The 18,192-nt window shown below is 52.0% G+C and overlaps 7 protein-coding genes across 7 annotated transcripts; 2 read left to right on the top strand and 5 right to left on the bottom strand.

Moving 5' to 3' along the window:
* Positions 1-136: 136 nt before the first annotated feature.
* SETTUDRAFT_38946 (uncharacterized protein) lies at positions 137-1,165 on the bottom strand (the record flags this gene model as incomplete). Its single annotated transcript, XM_008025926.1, has 1 exon — positions 137-1,165. The coding sequence occupies one exon, from the start codon at positions 1,163-1,165 to the stop codon at positions 137-139; it is 1,029 nt and encodes a 342-aa protein (XP_008024117.1).
* A 913-nt stretch (positions 1,166-2,078) lies between these two features.
* Positions 2,079-3,662, bottom strand: SETTUDRAFT_149812 (uncharacterized protein; the record flags this gene model as incomplete). The annotated part of the gene is made up of 3 exons (XM_008026111.1): positions 2,079-2,693; positions 2,747-3,367; positions 3,420-3,662. The coding sequence occupies 3 exons, from the start codon at positions 3,660-3,662 to the stop codon at positions 2,079-2,081; spliced, it is 1,479 nt and encodes a 492-aa protein (XP_008024302.1).
* Positions 3,663-6,349: 2,687 nt separating this feature from the next.
* On the top strand, positions 6,350-7,194 carry SETTUDRAFT_38944 (uncharacterized protein; the record flags this gene model as incomplete). Its single annotated transcript, XM_008025925.1, has 3 exons — positions 6,350-6,674; positions 6,740-7,053; positions 7,105-7,194. The coding sequence occupies 3 exons, from the start codon at positions 6,350-6,352 to the stop codon at positions 7,192-7,194; spliced, it is 729 nt and encodes a 242-aa protein (XP_008024116.1).
* Positions 7,195-7,685: 491 nt separating this feature from the next.
* On the bottom strand, positions 7,686-8,627 carry SETTUDRAFT_38943 (uncharacterized protein; the record flags this gene model as incomplete). The annotated part of the gene is made up of 1 exon (XM_008025924.1): positions 7,686-8,627. One exon carries the CDS (start codon positions 8,625-8,627, stop codon positions 7,686-7,688), a length of 942 nt encoding a protein of 313 aa, XP_008024115.1.
* Positions 8,628-9,186: 559 nt separating this feature from the next.
* Positions 9,187-10,622, bottom strand: SETTUDRAFT_149807 (uncharacterized protein; the record flags this gene model as incomplete). Its single annotated transcript, XM_008026110.1, has 2 exons — positions 9,187-10,198; positions 10,259-10,622. 2 exons carry the CDS (start codon positions 10,620-10,622, stop codon positions 9,357-9,359), a joined length of 1,206 nt encoding a protein of 401 aa, XP_008024301.1. The 3' UTR covers positions 9,187-9,356.
* An 837-nt stretch (positions 10,623-11,459) lies between these two features.
* SETTUDRAFT_149805 (uncharacterized protein) lies at positions 11,460-13,504 on the bottom strand (the record flags this gene model as incomplete). Its single annotated transcript, XM_008026109.1, has 5 exons — positions 11,460-11,900; positions 11,968-12,000; positions 12,051-12,079; positions 12,137-12,173; positions 12,225-13,504. The coding sequence occupies 5 exons, from the start codon at positions 13,502-13,504 to the stop codon at positions 11,720-11,722; spliced, it is 1,560 nt and encodes a 519-aa protein (XP_008024300.1). The 3' UTR covers positions 11,460-11,719.
* Positions 13,505-15,292: 1,788 nt separating this feature from the next.
* On the top strand, positions 15,293-17,517 carry SETTUDRAFT_108121 (uncharacterized protein; the record flags this gene model as incomplete). Its single annotated transcript, XM_008026108.1, has 4 exons — positions 15,293-15,384; positions 15,437-15,658; positions 15,712-16,110; positions 16,167-17,517. 4 exons carry the CDS (start codon positions 15,293-15,295, stop codon positions 17,515-17,517), a joined length of 2,064 nt encoding a protein of 687 aa, XP_008024299.1.
* Between the last annotated feature and the right edge of the window lie 675 nt (positions 17,518-18,192).

Genomic DNA, 18,192 nt, shown 5'->3' with positions numbered 1-18,192 from the left:
TAGCAATATTAGCAATGGCGGCTACATATATACACATTACTACAGTACACCTACGTAGTACTACAGCCATGTTTCGTCTTGGCGTCGGGACCACCATCATCCATTCACTCCCGCGGCCCTGGCCATCACCATCCCCTCAATCCTCTTCCCATCCAAGCTCCCCCGCCATCCACAGCCTCATCACCCAGCATGCAACCAGGAGATCGCCTTTTCTCTCGTCCTTTCGCACGCCCTCTATAACATCCAGCACCCTGCTCTCATTTTCACCCCCTGCCCCCTTGTCCCTTAGCAGGGCCCCCAACCCCAGGCTGCCCAGACTCCCCCTCTCCTCCCGCCCAACCACCACCCCGTCGGCGTCCTCCCACACGCCCTTTTTCACGCAGAACAACAGGCGCTTCTCTGGCTCGCACGTTCCCCTGTAGTTGCAGCCGTGGTGTTGCGCCCTGCACTTGGTCACATGCCAGATGCGCGTCCACTGCCCGCCCCACAGCGTCTTCCCCGTCGTAAGCTGGATGCTGCCCTCGAGGGCACTTCCACCGCGGCCCTTCATGTCGAAATCGGACAAGGTATACAACGTCTCGTCCTCGTTGTACCGCATGCGTCTGCCCCGCCCTGCATGCAGGGCCGGCACCGAGCACGACCGCGTTTCGTGCGGCTGAACACGACGGATATTCAGGCTTGAGGGCCCGCCATCTCGGTCCAGAACTTGCTGTATGTGATATTGCGGCAGGTTGCGTGATTGGCTGGCGTATACAAAGGGTGCTTGCAGTCTGAACGTCTTTGCCTGCTCGTCGAGAGGCATCCATCCTGGAAGCGTCTTTCCGAGCCCCTCTGGCCCTGTTCCCGGAAATCGTGGTGAGCGCTCCTGGCTGGGAAACGTCTTTGCTTTGACAATTGGTCGACGCACCGGTGCTGCTATGTTGAACATGGGCGTCCCCGGGCTGAAAGGAGAAGGGCTGCTGCTTGGGCGCGTCGAGTTGGACCACGTGCTGCCAGGCGATAGGGCTCCATCTGAAAACACCTCTTCGCTCGTCTCACTCGCTCTCCGCAGAGCATCGAAAGGATCTTTCTCTTCGGCGTAAACATTGCGTTTGGCCGGCGTGCTGCATATCGACGGTGCAGTGCTTTCGCCACTCGGCGCAGAGTAGTCTGGCACGCGGAACATGTTCAAGCTGCTTCTTCACTGCGGTACTAAGTGTAGATGCCGACAGCAAGGCAAAGGACACATACATGTATAAACCCGTCGGCTTGCGTGTTTATCCCGCACCCACGCTGCCTCAGCCACCATGATGCTCTAAGTCAGCTACTGGCAGAACACGATTGCATCTCCGCGTGGACCACATCGCGGCCCAGCTCACAACTCCAACGACAAAAGCCTTGGGCTCTCACCAGAGTATCCGAGGCGATTGGACAATGTTTCGCGGAACCGGCGGGGTTGGGGATCACTAAGCCTATGAATAAGCACTGAGCATATGTGAGCTACGCGTGGCTAACAGCCAAGGCCTCTACACTATGGACCTTGGGACGCTAGAACTTCTTTGAGAACTACATTCGGATTGGCTGCCAGCATCGAACAACTGAGCACCGGCGTCTTGGACAAAGTAACAGCGTTACATTTTTCGCTCCACTCCACAGGCAACAACACCCTATATAGGCATATGCTTGGCGAATCGAACACTCATGGTTCCGCGTGAAACAAGAAAAATCGAACAATATATCGTACGAGTCTCGGTTATTCTAGTCGACTTGTCGTGATCTTCGCATGATACTCGAGTCTCTCTTTGCAATGCTCAATGCGATCGTCTCCAGCCAAGGGCTCAGGGGCCATACTTAAGCCACTTTAGAGTTTGTAACACGAAATACGGTTCCACCGCACGGGAACGGCGACAACATCGGAGGTATGCACAAGCCATGGAGGGCAAAGTCAGCAGCAAGTACAGTATGCAGGACGGTCCCAGAATACGTGGTCCATCATGTTGAGGATTTTGCTTCGATTTTTGCTTCGATTTTCGCATACATGGACTGGGCCAACCGGCTTCGTTCTCACTGCACCAATGTCAACAGTCCAAGTTGTACTATCAGAGGATGGGGGCAAAAAAGTTGAACCGCCCATGCGGATCGTACTCTGCCTTGAGCATTCTCAGTTTCTCCAACCTCCATTCTTCGTACCCATACATCTGCTCGGTCGACTCATCCCCTCTCGCATAGTTGACATAAGCCTCGTGCAGCTTGCCCGTCCCCTCAATCATGGCATCGCGTATCTTTCCTGCGTAGTCCCATGCTACAGCATCGAGACCGGGGTCCTTGTCATAGGCCATGGATGGTGAAAACAAAAGTTGCCCATCTCGGTCGGGGTAGGCGGTGCTATCACTCGGGATCTGACCGACTCGGTTGGTCGAGTAACTTTCGAGGAGCACGTTGGAGCCCCGGAACTCGGACGGGAAGGTGGTCATGATGCTGAGAACCTTACGTAGCGAGGGCGCATCGTATGTGTCTGCTGACACGGGAGCTAGGGAGCGAGAAAAGCCCTTTTCACACGCTGGCCCGTCCCGATCCGCACCAATGTATTTGCTCACTCCTGCGAGGTCTGTTACGCCAGAGTCGGTGGATATGGGGGACAGCGCCGAGAAGGGATCGGTATATTGGGCGGGGATGGTGGCGCCTTGGTAAACTATCCACATCATGACAAGCGGCTATTAGGTCAGCATCAGCGCGTCGGCTATCAAAGCATTGAGGGCAGCCTTACATGGACGGGGTCGACCTTTGGATTGAAGGCAAAGACGATATTATGTTCCAGCTCAACAGGTCTGTCGGCGCTTTGCAGCCAGCTGTTTGCAATGGCCGTGACCTGCTCCATCTTGTCATGGGTGAAGAAGAAGCCACTGACGGCCCACTGATCGAGGCTCGGTTTCCGGTCATAGATTTTGATCTCCGCCTGCGTCACGATGCCAAAGTTGTGGCCAGCACCACGAATCGCCCAGAACAATTCGGGATTGGTGTCCTGGTTCACGGTGATGGCTGTGCCATTGGCGAGGACCATACGCGCGGAAATGAGCTGGTCAGATGCGAGCCCATAACGACCCTGGTTCCAGCCATGTCCGCCACCGAGGATAGGGGAGATGTAGCCGACACAGGCACAGACGGTGCTCATGGTTTGCTTGTCGTGGGCCCACAGGAAATCAGTCACGCGGCCGTTAAGGATGCCGCCTTGAATCAGAGCACTGCCGCCACCATCGGCGATGGAAATGCCATCCATGCCACGCATCAAGATGCCGACCGCATGCTCAATATTGTTGAGATAGGTCGTCGTGCCATGCGCGCCCGAAATGGCATGGAAGGATTTGTTGTTGGCATTGGCGTATTTGATCTACTTGGCCGTCAGTTCCAGCATATGATATTAACCGAAGCGGATTCCCAACAGCCTCTTGCACATCGGCTTCGGTCGCAACCTTGACTACCATGTCGTACTGTGGGGTCTGCGCAGCACCCCACCGTAGAGTTGCATTGGCAAATCCTGCCGACCCGGAGTAGTAGACATGGGCAGCATCACTGAGCGAGGCTGCAAATGTGTCTTGGGTGTTGACGTAGGAAGAGGAAGACGAGATTGCCGTGGCGAGGCTAGACGCATAGGCAATCGGTGCCGACAACGATGTGTACAACATGTTTACACCCAACTGGAGAGAGGGCCCAAAACGGAGAGGGCAAATGCATCCAGGGCCACGCTTAATGAGCTTCCTTCAAGCATCTCCGGGGCGCGGATCTCCACTTGAGGCCTTGTACACGATATCGACCTACCGAGAGCAGTAACGAAGGGGGCGCCCTTGCTTTTGGCCGTGTCTTCGTACGAGGTCCGCGTCCAACACACCGGAACAAAGAAGCATTGGTCTGCTTCCCCAATCCCCCTCGGCTTTCGGAACAGCTGACGGGCAAGAAGAAGCGGACGACGACGACTACTACGACGACATGTTTGTTGGCTGTATGTAGTCACGGTGCAGCCAACGCATTTGCCGCTCCTTCGGCTGCCTGCATCCAACGCCGACTGAGCCCTGATGGCTAGGACTGCAGCATGTTGGAGTTTGGTTCTTGTGTCGATCAATTGGCTGCGGCCTTTGCTCTCTCTCTCTCTTTTTTTGTCTTTCCAGAAGATGCTTTTCTCCTGTGCGGCTGGAGCCCGAGAAGTCCGATGGCTTGCGGAACGAGTGGTCTGGGTGGCAAGCCCTCACAGGAAGCGCCTGAAGAAGTATGTTGCTTTTTTTTCTGGCCTATGTCATTGTGACCCGGACGAACCAGAAGACGTTGATCGTATTTCGCATTCGCATGGGACGCCCAAGCTGCGGTTCCACTGTCTTCTTAATACTACTGGGTGAAGCTGTAGCGGCCCGGTGCTGCCGCCGTGGTACACCATGGATTTTGCGACCGCCGACCGAGTATCCGCACTTGGGTAAGTACTATAGTCGATCGGGGGTGGCCATCGGACCAGAGACATTGATTGATTGCATACAACAAAGGAGCCGGCATGCGCGACAAGCACGAGCTGGTGTAGTGGAGGCGGGCTTGGAGCGCCCCACAGTCTGGGGTGAGTGAGTAAGTGCTTTTGCTTGTTTCGAGGAACGCGCCTTTGCCGCCACACCATAACCATGGCCGTTATAGTTGCTTCAGCCACGCAAAGACTGCTGTCACTGCTTGCTGCTACGGACGTCCAGGGCAAGATACATACGTACTAGTATGTAGTACTACGTACACTCGTCGGTCAGCCTTGATCCCGACTCTCCCCCCCATGCACTGGTTATCCCTGACATTCCTGCCAACGGTTCCGATTCGCCGCATGCCTGCATCCTCCGCTCTGGTCCATGTATGCCACCCTTAGTGTGTAACCCCCTCCTTGTATCGGGTCCCACGTGGTTGGGCGTTTTTCTCCGACTCTTGCTATCCACAAGCGGATACAGCTGCGTGGGTTGAAACTGGAGAAACTGTTTCGAATGTCCCCTGCATGCGCGAATATCCAGGGACCTTTGCCAAAAGGGACCCGTGAGGGGACCCGTTGTCGCGAGGTGCTGGTTCATGCTCCCAGTTGCTCCAAAGACTATTTGTTGTAACCACCAAGCCATTGGTTGGAGAAAAGTCAGACCACCGGGTGAGCACAGTCGTCTTTTGCATTCGGACCGAAGACACCCACACACACGCACGCATTCACGACAGGTACAATGCAAAGGTACATATGTATCTGGCACCTTGACCACCACCAAGCTCGGGCAAGCTTCTGGAGATGGTGTCCCATTCGCTACACGCTGGAAATTGGCCACTGTTTTGGGAGACATGGCTGGGGCACGAGGCGAGGGTGGGGGGAGCTGAATGCTGTCAGGGGAAACGTGTGTCCGATGAGCCCAAAGATAGACTGGATGCGTGCCAAAGAAAGTAGGAGGCATACGTATGTGCATGTTGGCCCTGGAAACTCTAATGTCTGTAGGGCATGGCGAGGACCAGAGGGACATGGATGGATGGATGGATGGATGTGGTGGTGTAGTGTAGTGTAGTGTAGTAGTAGTCGTAGTCTTCGCGTTACCTGGTCTATTGCCCCATGCCAGGCGTGTATGTATGCAGCCTTGCCCAGTGAGACTGTAGTGGGTAGCATGTAGTCGTGGTAGTAGTCGTAGTCGTAGTAGTAGTGGTGGTGGTAGTAGTACTACACCTACTCCACCGCCGTGATTACTTGCATCAGCTCTCCACACAGGCTTGTTCTCTCCGGACCGCGGCATACCTGCCTGCCACCTGCAAAGCGGCACACGACGGGCCGCTGTCAAACGTGATGGCAGTGCAAAGCCTCTCCCTGGCTGGCTGGCTGGCTGGCTGGCGGCGGCGGCGGCGGGGGGGGGGCAGAGACAGTGATCGTCCCGGCTCTAATTGCGATCTACCCACCTGAGGAACTATAGCACCAGGCGCCCCAAAGCGGTACGTGGGGACATTAGGTTCTCGTAGTGTGCCTGTAACATGGCGGCGGAGGCCTCCCCGTGTGTAGTCCAGGCCGTGGTCCGGCTGGCCCGCCATGCTGGATCGGGGATGCAGGACAGGGTGCTCGTAAACCTGGCTACACTACACCAGGGCGAGGGTGTCTTGCCGAGCAACACAGGCCCTCTCCTCCAGGATATCAAGTCAGGACTCTCGCGTCACAGCCGTCCGTGCTGTTATCATCGTCGACTGGCTTGGCAGCTGACCGCTGTTTGGACATTATCTGTCTTGTCCTGTTGCGTGGGCGGGCTGGCTTGCACGTCTTCACACCACTTTTTCATGCCCTCTCCGTCACCACTCGACGCGCAACACACACAGGCTTTTGTTTTTCCAGGGCGGAAACATGACGAGGATCGCGGCCATCTGGGCGGGGCTGGGCGACGACGCAGAGGCAAACGATTGGTATCGGGACAAGCAGATTCCCGCCGCCGTCAAGAAGATCGAGTCGACCGCCCGCAATGCCGAGCGGAAAGAAGAAAACGTCTTCCAGGAGGTCACACACGTCGAGGGCCGCCACATGACCATATACGACCTGCCCGACGGGCCCTCGGAGGAAGAGCTCGAGGCCCAGATCCGCCCGGCCCTGGAAGAAATCCCCGGCGACGCCCAGCTGAAAACGCGATGTTACCGCGAGTACGCCAATTGGTTTGGCGAGGATTGGAGAGGCGGTATGTCGACATGGCCCCGCCCAACGGCGCATGCACCGTCGAGGCTGATGACATTGCACCCACAGATTCCCGAGACGTCCAGATGTGGGCGGTAGTCCTGTGGCAGCCCGTGCCAGAGGCCCATGACGAGCTGCTGGACTGGTATGTTGATGAATTCATTCCCGGCATGTTTGAAAGCCCCGAACTGCTGCGCGCCCGCATCTTCAAGCTGGAGCGCGCCACCAATATCCGCGGCCAAAAGCACGGCCATGTCGACAAGGAGTCGCTATTGCAGTACATGACCATCTGGGAGTATGCCAGCGACGAACTGCCGTGGGAAGTCCTGGTCTACCTGGGGAGTTCGGAGCGATGGAGGCACTATGTTGAAGGGCACTACATGGTAAGCCCCCCCTGGACCTCTAGATGCCCAAACACTCACATGTCCCTGCAGAAGTGGGAAATTGCTCAATATCTGGTAACGAGAAAATACTCTAAGACAGGTGGCAATGACCCTGCGATCAGAAGTACTGCGTCACTCTGACCGTAGTCGCAGATGAGCCATGACGAATGTCTATGCGGAGGCTGATAATATATAGGAATGTCATGACCAGGATAGTCCCAGCAGCCGGCCACATTGGAGTGAGGACGAAGATGTAGACGGTGAAGGAGCCGACAAGGATTCATTCAAGCTGAGCTAACGAGCTGGCCTGCCTGCCATTTACTTTCCATGTACTGGTGCTTGACATGCGCGACCTCTGATGTCTTGCTTTTCCGTGCAAGTCTTCTGTTTTAATATACCCCGCGAGGTGAACGAATAGCGTTATAGCCTACTGATTAGTCTCCCAACAGATTCATCTTGGCTGGGGTACATCGATGAGTACCGGGTACGTTTGTTGTCCTCGTGAAGCAATCGTCACTGCCCTTGACTCGTTTGGATCCTTTTGTCGCTGTTCACATCTTGCCGGGCCAACTTCCAATCCCGATTGAGACGCGCCGTCTTGCATATCTGGTGCCGAACAATCACCCACAATCCTACCCACCATGTGGCTCCCCACTGTTCCCTTGAGAGCCCTCTCCAAAAACGAGATTCGCTGATTCTCGTGCCGTCAGGCCAGGCTGGATAAATTGTCTCCCGGAACATTCGGAAACCATCGAGACACCTGACTCTCGGCCTTGGATTTCACTCTGTTTTTTCATTTCAATCTCTTCAACGCCTGCTTCCAGTCCGCTGGTGGCTTTCATTTTCTTTCCAAGCTTCGGGTTTCTTCGCGCCTCGGGTCCTGCAAATCTTTCCCCGAGCAGTTCTTGCCAAGGTAGAACTCCGCTGGACATCCGTGTTTCTGGCTCTTGCACCAAATACTTTCTTCGCTGGGGCCCTGTGCGAGGACCAGCATTCTTACGTCGATCATGTTCTTGAGTCAGGAGTACGCGTGGCCCAGATGTTGTTACCACATTGCGGACGTCACTTGAACTATACGCCGCCGTCCGTGGACTCGTTCTTCTTGGACATGGAGACAACCCCCCGCTCGATGTTGCATCTAGGATCCCACTCTCCCTGGACGCTGCCCGGTCCATTCTGTGTTGGTTGCTCGAGTGCCTCTCAAGAACACCATTGCTGTTGCCTGCTGGATGCTCCATCTGGTGTTTTCGGACGGTTCGCCTAACACTGTGTCCCATGTCCGAGTCCGTCATCTTCATGATCCCAACGAAGCTCGCTCTTTCATTGTCATCAGAATCGATTGCCTCCACATTCTGGTAATAGCGCGCTTTGTGCCCCTCGTCGGTGGTGCCTTCGTGTACCACTTTGTAGACGGACAGTTGCCCTTTTCTTCGACTTTTGGTCTTCTTCCGCGCGCAAACGTATTCTGTGTTCACCCCATGAGTACCGTCGCGATCTTTGTGCTGTGGAGATAGAAGAGCCTGCAAAGAGCCCCGTACACCGTATTTTGCGAGAGCATCGAGGACTGCAGACATGTTGAGTGAATGCGAGTGATGGATAGAAATGCCGATGCTTGGGAAATATCCAACGTATTTTGATGGACCTCTGTGCCGTACAGGCTCATGGTTGCCGCAACCATGGTCGAGGATGCAATCATGTTGGCGATTGCTGGGAATACTATGTTGCTGTTCCAACCGCTCCTTCACAACTCACGTGTTCTTTGAATGGTTCTTTCTGCTCTCCAGCTCATTCGACAATAGTACTTACCTTCGGGGAACAACCACGTCGTTTACTTCACAACATACCGCCGTAGGTGAATCCTGCAAAGAAGGGTAGCCAGATCCAAGCAAAAGTCATGGAAGCAACACTTTCTGGAGTGGCTTCAGCTTAGTGCTTGTGCCACTTCTTATATGGCAGGGCAATAAGGTTTGATTAGCGATTGCAACCTTGTCATACTTCTCTCAGCCGCACAAGCGAGATCAAAGAGACGGCTACTGTACACGCCGAGGGGTCGAAAGAAATGCTTGCCTCATCCAGACGTCATGAACAGCCATACTTGACTAAGTAATCTCTTGGCACATGTTTTCCCTTTGCGCTTACCATGGAACTGACCTTGGTGCAAATACCACCAGTTTTGCCATATGCCGAGACGACCGCGGAACGAACATGATAGGCAAAAGAAGGAGAAAATCATTCGAAAGCTATGAAATCACGACCAATATACTCGACGAAATTCTGCCAGTCAGAATCTATCCCTCGTCTCGTCAGCGGCCACTGCCATTGTATGCTAGAAGATTGGGTCCACCTAGCGTATCAGTAAGTCGCCCAGTCGTAGCCAGCGCGAGGACCCTTGCCCTAGCAGCCTGGCCAATCGACGGGCCCTCAAGAGCACGCAGATACGATACCAGCCCAGCAACCAAAGGCGCGGCCATCGAAGTGCCGCTCTGGGTGACAATGGCCGTGTCAGACGTGTGCGAAGTCGTTATAATGCTGCTACCAGGAGCCCAGATATCGACAGCGGACCCGTAATTCGACCATGGGGATCGAGCATCATTAGCATCGACGCTACCAACACACAGCGCCGTAGGAGCACGTGCCGGAGAATAATAATCTGCGGGCGCGTTGTCATTGCCTGCCGCTACAACGATAAGCACGCCTTGGTTCGACACCGAGGCTACAGCATTATCCAATGCCGACGAGGCTGGCCCCCCAAGTGAAATGTTTATCACAGCTGTGGGTCGACGGTTCTGAGCAACGATGTCGCGTAGAGCCCAGTTGAGACCGTCCAGGAAGTATGAGAAATTGACTACTCCATCTCCCTTGACCACTTTTACAGCAATAAGATTCGTTTTTTTGGCGACGCCGTAGGTCCGGGACCCGATGATGCCTGCAACATAGGTGCCATGACCAAGGCTATCAGTGTTGATAGTATCGACTGCGTTGTAGCCCCAAGATGCTCTGCCTTCAAACTCAACGTGCGTTGTCCTTATTCCGCTATCGATCACGTACGAGTATGTGCCTAAGCCTGCGGTCGAATCATAAAAGTAGTCCGTTGCTCCTCTTGTCCTGGATGAGAGGCTGGCCAGGTCCCAAGGTGCGTTTTGCTCTATCAATTGTCAGTGTAAGGGACAACAAGCCATCAATTACTACTTCGATTCACACATACGCTGAGAGAGAGTGGTATGCATCTCAAAATCCTTTTCCACAAGCAAGACCTGAGGCAGAGTCTTCAACTCAGCAATAGTTGCCGAATCAAATAATCCAGAGTAGCCTTTGAAGTCACCAAGATCAAACTCGTTGATGCCAGCAGCTTCATCAGACCCGTCCCTGCGGCCCAAGTTACGAGCTTTGATGCTTCGAACCTGCTCATGATGAGCGGTAACTGATGCAATTTCGACGCCTGGTATCAACTGAACAATGTATTTCTCGGTAATTGAATGTTCAGTAGATCTTGTTGAGAGGGGTGCAGCTTGAGCGAAGAACGGGGCTGCCGCTAAAGTAAGGCCAAGAAAGCGTGTAAAATACTGCATAATTAAGATGAATGAAACCAAGAGCAAGTTGAACTGGTAGAAACATGCCCCAGCATACACAGGAAGCCTGCCTGTCTTTCAAAATACTTATAGGTCTGCGTGCACCACTGTGAGACAGATCCAACAAGGACTTAGGGCCGGAATCATCGCCTCTGATTTGGCTACAATCGAGTACGCCTCTCAGACTGAATAGAGATCCATATTTCTCACCGGAGGCGCTCCAGATCTAGACTAAGCAATACCGCTCCAAGTCAGCCGGTCAGATGCAGCTGTTATCAGCCAATTCAATTATTGATACTAACATCCTTCAGTAAGAATCTGCGTCTTTCCATGCCCTAAACGCTATGCATGCATACAATGACGTGTCGCAATGCATGTTTTGAGTCTTGTGTATTCAATATATGTTGTGCAAGTGGCAAAGCCTGTTAGGTTGTGGCTACAGCTATCTTGTTGAATACTCGTATGTAATATATACATCTGGCTATAAAGTGAATAGGGCCATTGTCAGTGCTTACACTGTTATAGAGAAGAACAGACATGGAGTTTTAATCTTTCAGCACAATCGTATTTTATGGCACTCGGCGGGGTATTCTCGATGGTGGGGCTATGTCTTGTCCGCGCCGCAATCCTTAGTCTACTCAAATGGGAAGGTCAGCATATCATTAGAAAAACTACTATCTGCAGTCCCGCTTTTTCTCAGCTCAACTGTCTCAATAGATGAAAAGCAGTCAACTTCGATGCACAGCTCATTACAAGATGCTATAGATTCACAAGCTTACTGGATCTGCAGTCGAGACAAGATGACTCTGTTGGAAACGCGGAATCAGTGTATAGGGTTGTGTTTATCGTATTGAATGGTATGGTGCATAGTACACACTTTCTGTATATCATGAGGGTTTACCCCACTCCTAAACTAAGGCTGTGTAACTGTCTCAGCGACGCCACATCCACATATGCTTACTATCCAGCCAGCATTACTGCTCACTCAGGAATACATCAAATGAACAGCAGCCCTGACTGGCTAGGGAGAATCTCTGGGATTCCTAAACGTATGACTATTCTTGCCAAACACCTTGGCTTGATGACTGCATTGCACATTACTCATCGGGATCACGACCTCCACGTTTCCTCATTTCTTCCAAGTACTCTTCATTTGTTTCAAGATCGAATGGCAGGGGCCTGGTGATAGGGTTGATCGACGCCCCGTGCTCCTCAAGCTGCTTGAGACGCCGGGCAGTTGCTGGCTTAGTGCTGTTGACGCTGTAAAGCTTGACGCGGCTATCGAAAGGAGTCAGTCTAGCCATCTTCCGACTTTACGACTTGGCTCTGCAAGGAAATGACTTACTGGCACGACGAGGTTACGTGAAGATCCCAGTTCCTAACAGTCTGTCAGAGCATTTCAATCGAGGCAGACTGAATAATGCTTACCATGCACTTCGTACGAATGTTGGTTGGGTCTAGATATCACGTCAGCAATCCTTCAATTGTGATGGCGCAGGCTAAGTATCACTTACATTCAAAGCATCATCCCAGCAGCGCACACAAAACTCGCTATGGGTTGTCAGTCCAGTGTATCACGAGTTTAACGATTGCACAACTCACAGCCATCCCTCTGCATCAACCGGAATATCAATCCACCAGGTGCGCCAGGCGTGATAATACTTCTTGCTCATATTTTCATGCGGCACTTCGTACCAAACTCCACCACCGTCATTGCTGACTTCGACTCGTTCTGGCCAACCACTCCCACTGTAGGCCCAACCAGTCATGCGGATTTTTCCATCGTGGATGATGACATCTTTGTCGACTGGTGTCATGATAGCACTAGACACTGGCATCTTCTGAATGCTAAACCCATTGCTGTACGTCACATTTTGCTTGCCCTTTTGCGGAGTATAATATAGGTATTCCTTCATCTGAACTGGCGCCATGGAAGGAGCGTCGATGACGTTGATGCGTGTCAGCCATTTGCAGCTCCTTGCTCCAATGTAGCCCATCACCACTACACGGAGCGGGAATCCGTGGATCGCAGGTAACGGCTCGCCATTCATCTCCCAGGCAAGGATGACTTCGTTCAGCTTAACCTTGCGTGTCGGCACTGACACGGCATAGTTATATACCTGTCCTTTCTTGAAATACGTGTCGGCACCGAAAAACTCCACATGCTTTCCCTCTGGCTTCATACCACAGTACTTGAGGACCTTCTTCAGACTGACGCCTGTGTACCTGGCGGTGCCAATGGCGCCCTCACCCCAGGGCGCATTGATGAGTTCGTCTCCATCTCCAGGGTAGTCATGGATTTGTTCAATACGGCGTGTGCCACTGCATTGTAGGGTAACGCAGGTATTCATGCGAGGGAATATGCTTTCATCCTGAAGTTCCTTCAAAGTAATCTTTTTGGGCGTATCGACAAGACCTTCAACCTCGAAGAAGTACTTATTAGCGTCAATCTCAGGGACACCACCGTGATTCCGGATGAAGTGATCTTTGTTGCTGGTAATCTCGTTCTCTACCAATCGCTTACGTGGTGGCTCGCCGTTGTAAGGGAACTGCAAGACGTGTATCATATCTTCACTCTTCTCCTTCTTGACGTAATCCCACGAGATGGCCGGTATGTCTTTCAGTGTCTTTCCCATGGCGTAATGGTAGTATTTCCAGCGTACACCTTCGAGCACAGGATTCGTGTCTGGGAGTGGCGCCAGTTGAAATTCGGGTGGTACGGGGAAGTCATATTGGGCCAGGATCTCTGCTGCTTTCTTCTTCTTCTCCGGATACCTCTCCCACTCAATGTACCCCTTCCATCCATCTCTCTCTTCTAGGAACTCGGGTTCATCGGCAGTCAAAAGCTCGAAAGGTTTTGCATTAGGTTCAGCGGGCGCCATTGTAGGGGCAGCAAAAGTGTGAGCAAAGCGACGATGACAGCTATCAGTAGTATTACATGGGGACAACCGCAACTAAGTAGCGCTGTTCTGATATTGGCGTCAGCTTGGGTGCGATATGTCATGATGCCGGGGTACTTGATCATTAAGCGTGGGTAATGCTGTTTTCACAGTGCATGCTGCATGTCATCCATGCACAGCACTCTGACATTGGCGAATCAAACATTCCGTGACGTTAATAGTGCGGCATTTGAAGCATAGTAGCAATAGAGTTCTGCGTCACTATGATTTCTATTGGGGTAGCTGTCGCACAGTGGTTGGCCCATTTGGACCAATGAAGCTGGCCCCCGAAACCTGATCAGAAGCCTGAAGATAATGGGAACCATGCGAGGCGCACACAAATGCTGAGTAAGTAACATGAGGGCTTGGTACGACTTCTTACACGCGGCAAGCATAGAGCTAACTGATGCGTAAGTAATGAGATGTATGATGTAATTGATCGGAGCAGCTCGGATAAAAGCAGAATCCCCAGCGAGAAGCGGCAGATATCCACAGATCATAGATTGGTGACCGAAGCAAACAAAACAAGAAAACATCAAGATGACCGTTGGGGCTGCCGAGCAGGGGAGCTGGAGGAGGATGGCGCGCCAACTATTCCACACATTGTCATCGGCGAACTGCATAAGGCTATCGCCAACATAGCTTGGCGTGGATTGGGACTTCGCCGAGCGTCGAGCACTTGCATTCTGACGTCCGTGAATCCTAATTTTCTAATAATTCTCCTTTAATCACATCTTGGATCATCGAACCCGCTTCATCATTATGTGTTGACCTCCCCGCACAGATCACCCACTTATTATATGACACATTCCCATACCACGGTAAGAGTGTGTTTTCTGCATGTGTACAGAGTCAAAGCAAAAATATTGTGATATTACCCATTCACCTCCGCCCAAGAAATCATTTGTATAATATTTCGCGCCTATTTTATGCCAATATCCTTCAAGGCACGACACGTCCTTGCCGGCTAACAACAATATCTATTGACCCACATTCACCGTTGCGAGATGGTGAACAATCGCAAAAACTGCCTGATCTAGAAGGCAGCCAAACAAAATCACGAAGATGCTTTTGAGGTTGCATTGAATGCATATTGGAGTATGGTGAGTGTTGAGCAATTCCAACACGTGGCGGCGCCACCAGGGGTATCCCTTACAGAAACGGGCCGCGTTTAGGTCCCTCCTGCAGTAACACATCCAGATTGGGTTCCGCGGATATAGCCCTTGGGTTCCTGAGGTTGATGAGCTGCATAACAGGATTGAGAACAGCAAGAGTTCCATGCGCACATTATCCTAGTAAGAAAAGTACGAGAGACCAGCCATTCAGCACAACATAGAATAGGATGGCCCAAAGATGGAATTGGTACTGGTGAATGGAAATAGTGTAGATACAGAATGCTTCAAGAACCCAAGTAATCTGGCTAAGAGAGATCATTACACCTGCATGTAACATGCGGAGGATCATGCATGCTCTTCACTGAGTGCACACCCCTACAATCCTGGTCAATCAGGGGCATGAGATATGGTTTTGGGCTTGTCACACAAAGGGCGGGCCTTTGATAGGCATAGTACGTAGTAACGGGTTCGCTGTGACTGGCAGATTGGAAGGGTTTTCAACCATGGTTGATATCCTGGAGGTCATGTCTTCCCACTCCAATCTTTACTTGCTGCTTCAAATCTGCATTCTTTTCCACGAATTTGAGAATTTTGTTTTACCTGAACACAAGTCAACATGGAAGATAGCCGGCAGGTTGTGCTGATGCGAGCAGCGAGGAACTCGGCCTCAATCAACACAGTAGAGCTCACATACTTGCTGTGGGGAGGGTATTTTGTATCCCACCTTTTTCTTTGCGCCGCCTAATAAAGTTTTGACCAGCGAACACATCGTTCTCGAGCGCCGCGGTGCTTTTGAACGTGTGGAAAAGGCACTGGATACTTTCGATATCACCAAATTGCCACGATGCTACTCCAACACCTCTCGAGAGGCCATGTTCGAGCAAGGCTTAGAAATGGGCAAAGTTTGTCTCCAGGAAATGCTCGAACATGGTCATGAGCACTTTGTTTGGGTCACGCCGCGTTACACTCTGATGAATGCCAGGTAGGTAGGCCTATGCAGTGATCAGGAAGAGGGGACTAAAGAGCATTTACCAGTCCTTTTGGTCATAAAGCAGTGCTTTTCGAACCTGCTATGGAGCATAATGGCACGCCGGAGCAACAAGCAAAGTGGCTTCCTCTCGCTCAGTCTGGCAAAATACTAGGTACCTATGCTCAGACAGAACTTGGCCATGGCTCCTTTGTGCGTGGTATCGAGACCACTGCTACTTTTGACAAGAATACAGATGAATTTGTCATTCACTCTCCAACAATCTCATCGACAAAGTTCTGGCCTGCGGGATTGGGTTTCTCAACTACGCACGGCGCGGTCATGGCTAGACTCATTGTCGATGACCAAGACCACGGACCGCACATCTTCCTCGTGCAGCTTAGATCTCTCGAGAATGGTGCGCCCATGGAAGGAATCAAAATGGGTGATATCGGGTTGAAGCTGGGGTGAGCAATCGGAGGTTGAAAGATATTAGAAACCCAGATACTAACGAGCGACACAGGTACAACGAAGCAGACAACGGTTTCGCGTCGTTTGACCACATACGCATCCCTCGATCGCACATGCTGATGGCTCACAGCCAACTCGCGCGTGACGGTACATTTTCCAAAGACCCGCTCCGCGCAAAGCTTTCCTACTCGGTGATGCTGCTCGTCCGCAGCAAGATGCCCGAAGTCTTCACTGTAAAACTTGCACAGGCATTGACAATCGCAACCCGATACTCTGTTGTACGACAACAAGGGCTCGGTCCTGCAGACGCATCGAACCACGAAGATACCATTATGCAGTATAAGCACCAGCACTTCCGCTTGCTCAGCCTCATCGCAAAGACATACGCCATGTTCTTTGCTTCGCGTGCGTGCGTGGCTCAGTACCAACGGCTCCGCGATATGCAGAGCAACAAAGATCATTCACTGCTGCCATCTTTGCATGCGCTTACGGCTGGGTTAAAAGCATACGTAACGTCGGAGGCGGTTGATGGTGCCGAAGATGCTCGCAAGATGTGTGGTGGGCATGGATACATGGCAATATCGGGCCTTCCAGACATCATTGGTGCGCTGGCGGGCGGAGCAACGTTCGAGGGCGAGAACTACGTGCTGTGGCAGCAGGTTGGTCGGCATGTACTCAAACAGCTAGATCGCTTGCAGGATGGCGACAAGATGGAGCCGCAGATGCAGTACTTGGCTGATGTGGACGATCCCAACGTAGCATGCATAGCACATGGCAAACAGTTTCTTGCGCAAGAGACACAGTTGGCTATGTTTCGCCATCGCGCACACCGTATGGTCGTCAAGGCACATGCAGCAATCCGCGCATCCTGTAAGACACCAGCAAAGGCTTGGAACGAACACATGATGTTGCTCATCTCGGCGTCGCGAGCACACATCGAGTACTTCACTCTAAGGTCTTTCGTCGATGTGATCTCAGAGTTGCCAAATGATACTTCGGTGGGCCTTCGCGAGGTTTTGAAACGAGTGTGTTCGCTCTTTGCTCTCACTGCAGTCATCAACCCGCGTTCTGTTGACGTGCTGTCTTTTGTTGAGACTGCCGCTAATGGACCGCCATACCTCTCGTCCGTTCAACTTGACACCATCCGCTCGCTCGTCAATGACCTACTTGACCAGCTCCTGCCAGAGAGCATCGCTCTGACTGATGCGTGGGACTTTTCGGATGCTAGCCTGTGCAGTGCCATTGGCATGTACGACGGCAACGTTTACGAGAACATTATGCGTTGGGTGGAACAGCTACCGATCAACCAGAATGCGTGGAAGAACAGCGGTGTTCAAGAGGGCTGGAACAAGTGGGTTGACCCGATCCTAAAAAAGGACATGCAAGTTCGGGCGAAGCTGTAGGTGTGTGGGGCCCAGACGGTGAAATGTAGGTTTAGCGCCCGGGATGGATATGTTGTTTGAACAGCGTGTTAAATGAGATGCTTTCTATATTCTGCAGTTTCGTTGTGATGCAAATTCACACATGAAGGTTGTGGAGAAAGTAGCATACCTGCATTAAATGAAAATAGGTGTTGTTGAAGCAGAAATATGATATGGTTCTCCAATACATGTTGCAACATGTTACAACCAGCTTGCTGTCGTCGACATCAAAAGAATGCAGTATGCCCTCAGCTCAAAGCCAATGCAATCTGATGATGACAGCCATCTAAAAACAGTGCCTCAAGCGCGGAGAGTGAGCAGTGCCACTGCATAGTCAGTAGCATGTCAGGACGGCGCAAACTGATCTGTGGTATCACGGAGACATTGGTCACCATTCGTTCTTAGACTACAGTGATAGCCATTCGTCCTAGAGCGAGAGAAAGGCAGACATCGCACCAAGTAACGCCTCAGTTCAAAACAAAAACACACACACACCAACTTTTAAGCAGAAATCTTTCATCAAAACTCGTCAATTTTCTATCAGATATAGGGGTAACACGTCGCGAGAAACCGATTTACGCCACCTCTAATGTGTGCAGCCCTCTCGTTGAGGTGCTAGAGGGGGTATTGTCGGTATTCTTGCGGACGTGTTCGAAA

The sequence above is a fragment of the Exserohilum turcica genome (genome assembly GCF_000359705.1).
Source record: "Exserohilum turcica Et28A unplaced genomic scaffold SETTUscaffold_16, whole genome shotgun sequence".
Taxonomy (NCBI): Eukaryota; Fungi; Ascomycota; class Dothideomycetes; order Pleosporales; family Pleosporaceae; genus Exserohilum; species Exserohilum turcicum.
Note: the sequence above shows the minus strand (reverse complement) of the source record. Positions and strands in the feature narration are given on the sequence as shown.